This window comes from Mytilus edulis, chromosome 3 (genome assembly GCF_963676685.1).
Source record: "Mytilus edulis chromosome 3, xbMytEdul2.2, whole genome shotgun sequence".
Taxonomy (NCBI): Eukaryota; Metazoa; Mollusca; class Bivalvia; order Mytilida; family Mytilidae; genus Mytilus; species Mytilus edulis.
The window spans coordinates 57166354-57176236 of record NC_092346.1 but is presented as its reverse complement, the minus strand read 5'-3'; the positions used below and the strand labels follow the sequence as shown (position 1 = coordinate 57176236).

General features: G+C 31.1%; 1 protein-coding gene across 5 annotated transcripts in view; it reads right to left on the bottom strand.

Moving 5' to 3' along the window:
- Nucleotides 1-4741: 4741 nt before the first annotated feature.
- Nucleotides 4742-9883, bottom strand: part of LOC139516919 (homeobox protein prospero-like) — a 30264-nt gene continuing 25122 nt past the window's right edge. For all 5 annotated transcript variants that reach the window (XM_071307358.1, XM_071307359.1, XM_071307361.1 and 2 more), the window contains exon 5: nucleotides 4742-8155. In XM_071307358.1, the coding sequence (XP_071163459.1) occupies nucleotides 7970-8155 (186 nt within the window). In that variant the 3' untranslated portion in view covers nucleotides 4742-7969. The remainder of the gene's footprint in view (nucleotides 8156-9883) is intronic.

Genomic DNA, 9883 nt, shown 5'->3' with positions numbered 1-9883 from the left:
TTTAAATAGTGATAAAGATTTTAACACAATGGTGACTGATGTACCCCTATTTTTGACATTTTACCTATAATGTCTATTTGTTTTGTTCACACATCGTTGTCAATATAATGGAATGTGTTGCAACTGTCTTACAAGTGAGAGGTTTAGCTAGCTTTAAACCAGGTTTAATCCACCATTTTCTACATAAGAAAATGCCTATACCAAGTCAGGAATATGATAGTTGTTATCCATTCGTGTGATATGTTTGAGCGGTTGATTTTTCCATTTGATGAGGGACTTTCCTTTTTGAATTTTCCTCGGAGTTCAGTAATTTTGTGAAATTACTTTTTCCTTGAAGTTCAGTGTTTTTGTTATTTTACTTTTTATTTTACGAATTGATTCATTTTATGTCATGCCAGGTCCTCAGTTGGTTTGAATATCAAACGGCATGGGTTTTCCTCATATTGAAAGCCATATTGTGATCCATAGTTGTGTAGGTCCACGTCCTTTGGTCTCTGGTAGATAGTTGTCTCATTGCCGACCATGCTACATACGGCATGGGTTTTGCTCATATTGAAGGCCGTATGGATTGGTGATCCATAGTTGTGTACTTCCAAGTCCTTTGGTCTCTGGTAGATATTTGTCTCATTACCACATCTCCTTATAGATACAAAACCTGTGTGTCATGCCTATCATTATCAACGTAAAGTGTGTTGATATTTTTTAAGTATTTATAGTTCCCATTAGGATGGGTATGTTTTACTAAAAGTCATTTCATTTTTTTAAAGTGTATCGGATGACAATCGACAAATGCATTCTATATAAGACATCATTATAATCTCATAACTTTGTCTGTATTTGATATGATTGAAATTTGAATCAGTAAATTAAAAAGATAAATTATGCCGAAGGTTTCACAAGTTTTATGACTCTCCTGGGTGTGATTCTACATATTTCGTGAGGGCACCTTCTCCTTTCTGATACAAACTGGTTCTTAAGTGAAGTCTTAATTGCTTCATTTAAGATTTATTGTGCTCAAGGTGTAAAAATTGTGATGGTGCCCTAGATTGGATATGCAGGTGTTTTGCAGACGATATTTGCAGTTTGCTACAAAAAAAACCCAGGAAACTTAATATGAGCTTAACTATTGTTTATAGACATTGTAATGTTCGTTATCTGTTATATAAATTTGTAGCGTGTCTTTCATAGCTGAACGTATGATGACATTATTACGAAGGTAGTTAAAAAAACAATTAAAAAGGACAGACGACAACATGATAACAAAACAAAGAAAAACGCAAAAAAGAAACGACACGACACGAGACGATCGAGACGACAAACAATTGTCAAAGAAACTTTCAAATAATAAAGATTACCACTAATACATATTGGGCCCCTAGAACACAGTTATCAAGTGACTTTTAAAAATTCTTAAGATCAAATAATACATAAAAAAATGCACCTGTACGTCTCAATAAGGTATTGCAGTGAGGTGCACTAATTTTGGGACTGATTAGATCAAAATTATAAAGTACTTAATCAGATCCAACTCAAAATACAAAATGTATGGACAATTTTATGTCAAGTGGTTTTGAATTCAGTTTGCAGCTTCAGACATACTCATTTTTGATACCTTTATCAACTAGATCAAATCTCTACTTTGTCTTTAAAGGGGTACTATCTGTCAAATTCATGTTCAACAATTTGAATTCTTGTATTTTATTTATATGATCTTATATCGGAGTCATAAATGTATCTCCAAGTTATAAAAAGTCTAAAAGAAATGATTACCAATACATGGACTTGCTGTAATATATCAACGTTTCGTGTGTGTATTAGGCTTGGCTGTCATCTAGTTATCCATCGAGATGACCTCCGAAGAGTGATGATCGTCATATAACCGCATATACGTGCAAGCGTATAATAACGATTTTTGTTTAGGTCTGTTTGATTTCATGATAAAAATATATAAGTATAAGAACGATGTTTGTGGTCCGGATTTAGAAACAAAATTGTTATTCCTGGTGTTTCCCTTGTTTTACGTTTCAATGTTGGAATTCTTTTCGTTTTATTATAAGAACGTGCTGACAACATTCTGGACAAATGCGCAAACCATCTTCGCTAGATGTCAGATCAAAGGTTTTATGAATACAGATTTTGGGTTAAATTAATGACTTGCAAGCCAATAATATATCAGATGTTTGGTTTTTTAGGTTAATTAAAATTTCACGAAATTGAACCAAACTGACTGCTTTTATAGAACGTGTTCAACTTAATGCAGTAAAATTTGAGAGTAAATGAGTTCAAACCCCCAATTATTTGTCTTTAATTGAGTTGGTGTTGCTTATCACCAGAGTTTGTGGGCTATTCTTTCCCTTTTCCCGTCGTCTTTTGGCTAAGGTATTGTATGTCTTTCCTCAACTGAATACTTACCATCTGGTGTTTACTGAAAAGAGCAACATGCCAGGTGCAACATGTGGACTGACAGGGTCTGCTTACCCTTCTGGAGGTTGCATCTGAGATTGCACTTGATTTTTGTTCATGGTTTAGTTTTGTCGAGCCGACGACTTTTGTCGCAGAAAGCTCGACATAGGGATAGTGATCCGGTGGCGGCGGCGGCGGCGGCGTTAGCTTACTTCTTAAAAGCTTTATATTTTAGAAGATGGAAGACCTGGATGCTTCATACTTGGTATATGGATGCCTCATGTTACGAAGTTTCAGTCAGTCACATGTCCAATGTCCTTGACCTCCTTTTCATGGTTCAGTGACTACTTGAAAAAAGAAGTTAATATTTTTTGTAATGTTAAATTCTCTCTTATTATAAATAAAAGGATAACTATATTTGGTATGTGCGTACCTTGCAAGGTCCTCATGCCCGTCAGACAGTTTTCACTTGACCTCGACCTCATTTCATGGATCAGTGAACAAGGTTAAGTTTTGGTGGTCAAGTCCATATCTCAGATACTATGAGCAATAGGTCTAGTATATTTGGTGTATGGAAGGACTGTAAGGTGTACATGTCCAACTTGCAGGTGTCATCTGACCTTGACCTCATTTTCATGGTCTAGTGCTTATAGTTAAGTTTTTGTGATTTGGTCTGTTTTTCTTTTACTGTATGCAATAGGTCTACTATATTTGGTGTATGTAATGATTGTAAGGTGTACATGTCTAGCTGGCAGGTGTCATCTGACCTTGACCTCATTTTTATGGTTCAGTGGTCAAAGTTAAGTTTTTGAGTTTTGGTCTTTTTTTCTAATATTATATATTAGGTCAACTATATTTGGTGTATGGAAATATTTTATGATCTACATGTCAGTCGTGCATGTTTTATTTGACCTTGACCTCTTTTTCAGGGTTCATTGCGCAGTGTTAAGTTTTTTTGTTTTGGTCTGTTTTTCTTAAACTTTAAGCAAATAGGTCAACTTTACTTGTTGTATGGAAGAATTGTTAGCTGTACATGCCTGCCTGGCATGGTTCATCTACACTTGACCTCATTTTCATTGTTCATTGGTCAATGTTTAGTTTTCTTGGTTAATGTTAAGTTTGTGTGACAGTTGTTATAAAGCTTTATATTTAGGACTATCAACATAATATCAAGGATTAGTACAAAAGGTGAGACATATAGCGTGTGCACTCTTGTTTCTGTTAGTTTTGTATACTGTTGTTTGGTTTTGGCTTTCTTTTTTTTTCCCTTGGCATTGTCAGCTCGTTTTCAACTTATGAGTTTGGATCTCTTTGGTACTTTTCCCCTCTCTTTTATGGTATCTTCTTACTTTTTGTTAATTATTGCACTAAGCATGTAAATCCACTTTACAATGCAGTCAGATATAAAAATTAGGAGAGGTAGCATAATTTCTAATGCAATTACTGTTCATAAAAGACAAAGGACAAAGACTTGAACAACTACTGGTCAACACACAGCCTTCAATGGTGACCAAAAAGTAAGCTAAAAAAGTCTTTTGGATGATAAAATGTGAAACAATCCAAAAGAGAAAACCAACAGCCAGATGTATATTGCAATAGATGAAAAATAATTATGGTACACCGAAACTGATGACAATCACCATATTACAGGATTCCGGATTGGGACAAGCCATTGTTGTGGTTTTAAAGGAGTAGGTCCGGTAAGGGCCGATTTTGGCCTCAAATTATAAGTTCATCTTATGAAAGATTTTGATCACTTTTTAAACACTTCAGTGTCTATTTCAGTTGATTCGATTAGTTTATGTGAAAAATTTTAACTGAATAAGCCATTAAAAACGCTCCGATTCAAGCTTACATATGAAAAATCTATCAAATATGCCAAAATATGTCATTTTTCAGATGGTTTTTGTCAAAAATGAAAGTGGCCGCAGCCGTGTTCATCCTAGACCTTTATATATGTTATGTATTATCATCAAATACAACTTACATTTAAATATTAAGAATGAACACGAATGCGGCCACTTTCATTTAACACAGAAACCGTCTAAAATGATAAAATTGTGAAGATTTCAGTAATTTAGCATGACTTAATGATGCTCGTAACTGATATATGTGCATTTTTTCTCGCTACATTGAAGACCTGTTGGTGACCTTCTGCTGTTGTTTTTTTCTATGGTCGGGTTGTTGTCTCTTTGGCACATTCCCCATTTCCATTCTCAATTTTATTAGAGTAATATTTCACTTGTGTATTTTTTTACATCTTAAAATACTGCGTACATTTGGCATCTATATTTTCTGAAAATTCAGAGATCATTTCAAAAACAAAGAAACCAACATCTTTCTCATTTCAAATAATTTTATTCTTCTATTCTAAAGAATCGCTTACAGAAATGGAAAAATATGTCATCATATACATAACATCTTTAACAATCATGTATTATATATGAAGGAATGTCATAAAATTGGTTGACAATTAACTTGGATTGGTTTAGATCAAGCACAAAATACATAACAAAATATCTGGACAAAAACATTATATATATACAAGACATCAAATAATATCATATTAATCCTGAAAGATCCTTTACACATACACCAAAGGTACTGACATGTAATAATCAAAAGTAACATGGTTTTAAAAGATACTAAAATTATCAATGTATTTTGTCTCATCTTAAAGTATTTTTGTCACTAATAATAATGTATTTCCGGTGAAAGTAACTTTTACCTACAGGTACAAGCCAAATATACAGGAAATATTTTACCTCAAATTTCATTAAACTTATCTAATGGTATTAACTTTCGTTTCGTAGCATTTATATTTTATTTAAATAAAATTCTTTGCTCCATGCTACTTATATGAAATTTACTTAATATTTTCATTTAATACACATTACCAATTTTATCATTTTCAGTATTTCATTCATGGAATAGTAATTAAATGAATTATATGCAAAAAGACAAGAAAATATCAAATTGAAGAAAATACCTTTATTTTTATTCTAATATATTTTACTATAATTACAAAAAAATAATTATATCGTGTAAGGTTATATAACATTAGATAATATATCATGTTAAATTAATGACCAACTACCACCAATTAATTAATATTGCACAAATCTGAGACAATGACTGTTGTTTACATATATATTGCACAAAAACAAAGTTTTAATATAGAAAAATTACTGTAAATGACAACTTTATATCAAAAATGTGTGGAATTCAACGGAAAAAAAACATGTATGAATATCATTATAAAATTTAAGAGATCATTGAGAACGGACAAAATGAAACTGTATTTTATTTAAGGGCCTACTACAAAGGACAAAAGCACTTTACGTGAGTAAACACATTCAAAATAACAAATTTTACATCTGCCATTTAAGGCTGTAACTTAATTCAAATTTGTTCTTTTGATTTTTAAATAACTTAATAACAATCTTTTAAAACCTAATTATTTTCTATCAATAAAAGAGACACATTGAAATCAATTGTTAATAAATTTCGAACGCCAATTTATTGACATAAACTACTTTACTTAACAATTAAGAAATAAAAATGGTCTAACACAAGATGTCACCTATCAGAAACAATATGTCAATTTTTGAAGAGCTACATTTACTTGTCAGAAGAGAAAAAACATTTATACTTTTCAGCTGTAACAGGTGGCAGCACCTACATATTGTTTACAAGTCATATGATTGGTTAAGTGGCACTACCTCCATATTGTCTGTTGGTGTTGTAATTGGATAGGTAACTTTTCTCCAAGGGAGGTCTTGAAGAAAACATGTAATAATTTTCTACTAATTAATTTTAAACAGATAGTTAATCTTCCATGACAAATGTTTCATTAGGACTCCAGTAGAGAGTTATAAAAATCACACAAATGTCAAACACCATATATAGGGTAAATAATTACACCTTTACTTCCAAGCAAGGATTTGTATAGTGCTCACTATACAAATCCTTGTTCCAAGACACTGAGTGTTTGATTATTTAAATTAACACTTTCTCTAAGAAATTCAAAGTGTCATCAAGTTTATACATTTTTGTGTTTATATTTGTAGCTCACAAACTTACAAACTGTGATATACAGAAAATAAATATGGTTACTATTTTTTCAGGCTAGTGTTTTTAGACATCTTTTATCACTTCAGGACTACCCCTATGTTTTTATTTTTTGCAATATCATGCGTTTTTCATAAAAGAGCCCATTGTTTCAATATGTATTTATGTTTAAAAAGATAAAAAATGACTGTACAAAACTTTCAGAATTATTGTTTTTGTAACAATACCTGAAAACTGTCAAACAAAATAATAATAAAAAAAATACTGATCAAACAAGTAAATGGTCTTGGAATTCAAATTAAACAAAAATCAACAATCAAATAATGTAAAACATGACTAGATATTCACAACTGAGCATTTCTGGAACGTAAAAAATGGAATGAGAAGTAGTAAAGCTAATGGAATCAACAGTGTGGTTTTGTCTGAATGGTCTTGAACCTGGGCTAATTTGTCTACCATATAAGCCCCAGTTGGAATTAAGAAAACTTTGATTACAAGAAATAACATAACAATAGAAAAATACAAAATGGTAAAATTTATAAAAGTTACATCCTCTTATGTACATTTTCATGCAAAATATTTGTTCTGATAACCACAAAAAAAAATATCTTCTTCAGATACTATGTATTTTTACTGCATGTTGTGTGCAATAAAAAAATTGTCAATTACAACTATTTAAAATGAAGAAAACACTAAAATAAATGTGGACAAATGGCGAACAAAAAATACTGAATCAATGTTTATGGACATATAAATTGACAGGTAAAATTATGCAAGATCGTGTATCAAACAATTAGATACCATGCAGGTGAAAATGAAAATAAAGAAATAAATAATGACAGTAATCTCAACAAAGAAAAACTAATTAACAAAATATTTTAATTAGTACACCTGGTATAAAGGTAAAACAACAAAAAAATAAATAATTGCACCTTAACTGACTAACAAAGTATCTGAACACAACCCACAGGTCTGAAAGTAAGTCAAACTGCTTTTTAACTTTATAAAATACAAAATGAATCTTTCTCAGGGATGCCCTCGTTCATGCTATTGAACATTTCCAATTGAACCAGCAATGGCGAATTTTGATTTTAATTCTATGACATTCTACTGTCAATTAACATTCCTCTTTCTCTCCAGTTTTTCTTACTTTCTCTGACCATTCAATGACATCTTCATAAAATAATTATACATAATTATAATAGAAATACTGTTGTAAAAAACAACTACCAATTATAATGTTAAGGACAATAATAATGGCTTCCTTTTCTCTGCACTTATTGAGCTTAATAGATAATATATCTAAAATATTATAAATTATAAACTTCCTTCTGGTGTAATAATGACAGTATCACCAAGGACAATGTTTTTTATTCAAGTACTTGTCATTCAGTCCTTCTCCTACGCATATAACCTTTAATCAGGTCAGAGTTAATACATAAGTAAGAACTTTGTGAACTTGGGCTTTATATACTATCTTTATTGAGTCTTAGAATCACATATCTCCTAGCTGGTCCATCCAGTTGGGTGATTTGAAATATTCTGGGAGGACATCGTCCATTCTAGCTATCACTTTGTAGATGGCTTTCTTCCATGAAGGTTCTGTGTCTTTGTTTGCCATTACAGATTTGAAAAATTCTCTATATGTGGCTTGTACAACCATTCTAAAGTTATCAGGAACCTGAAATACAAAATGTTCCAATTATAGATAAAAGATTTAACTACCTGAAGCTTTTTATTATTCTAAAAACACTTTCAAAAGTTATGAGATATAAAAAAAAATACTGAAAAAAATGGTATTGTGTCTAATGGCCCTATTATAATTTTAAAATGATTTATGAATTTTGTATAAAACCACAAAAGTAACCTCAAAATAATAATTTCACCTGAAAAATAAAAGTTGATAATATACCTTGAAATGAACCGTGCTATCTGTCAAATTTCACGGTGATAATCCTCATACATTTTCATCAATACCTTTTCATCAGATAAAATCTTAAATTTATGGTTAAAGATTTTAAAATGTGCTTTAAAAGCATATAAGATTAAGAACATCTGCTATTCTAAATCATTGAATTCCTTCTACTCTAAAGGACAAAAGTAGCCTTCGAGACTATATATCATACTTCACCAGTAAATGTTTAATTAAACTTTTCCTTGCTCCCTGACATAGTCAAATTGATCTATACTTTAATTTTCAACCTTAAGTCTTAAGCTTTCACGAATACAACCCCTGTACTGTCAAGATCGCCTGATAACAAGCTGAAAAATGATGGAAAAACAAAAATCCTAATTCATCATTTTCTTAGAAATTCTAAGCCTTAATTACAACTTAAGATCGGCAGTTGTGATGTTAATAACATGAAAAATGACAAAGACTTTAATGAAACTAGTAGCAAAATAAAATAAGAATCAGACTTGAGTTAGCTTGTGAATGTCAATTGAAGGACAAGAGTGACACCTTACTTAAACCCATGACATATCTTAGGCTTTTCTTGTTCTACAAATCCCCCCATTTTTAACTCATTCAATTATGTCTCTGATAGTTAGCTTAAGTGTGACAGGGGAACATTAGGGTTAAAAGATGGCCACACTTTCTACAGTGTTTTGCAAGTGGCAGTAACATTGGTATCTTTGATTGAGCCATTACAGTGTCAAATTAAAATACCGTCGATTTATTTGTATCCTAGTTCCTATTTTTTGAGATTTCCAATCTAACAATGTATTCTATAACTTTCAATTTTCAAAATTTTTTGAATATAAAACAGTAAAAAAGAAAGACGAACTATATATTGATTGTCAAGTATTTTACACATAAATACTAAAAATATGAAAATATAAAAATGTTTGTAATCATGCTTGCTTTATACAAAGGCCCTGTGGAGTCAGCAAGAAAGCATTCTTGAAATTTTGAAAAAGTTTATAAATTGATGAGAATCCCAAATTAATATTGAACCTTTACAGTGCCAAGATAATTTTAAAAAACAATCTGCTTCTAGTAAAATGTTCGAGTTTAAAGATACCATAGCAAAACTAGCTATGTAAAAATATACTTAATTACTTATTCATAACTAATCTTACTATTACTCAAAGTTTCTTGTTGAAAATGACATGGATTAAGATGGAAGAAGAGAAATGCTGGCTCCTTGACAACTTAATACCATAGGTTCCTTGTCAAAACCTAAGGAGGATTACAACAAATCAACTCTTACAACACAAGGAATGCAAATTTCAATTGATGTGATAGGTGGCGCTCAATAACAACTTGAATAAAGATGGGGAATCTGACAAACAAGTAATGGATGGTCAAATTACTTCTTGATAGATAAGCAAAAAAACTTAACCTTTAAAACACAAAAATAATATGTCTCACAAAAGTATTAGATAAAATGTGAAAGGCCTAGTGCAA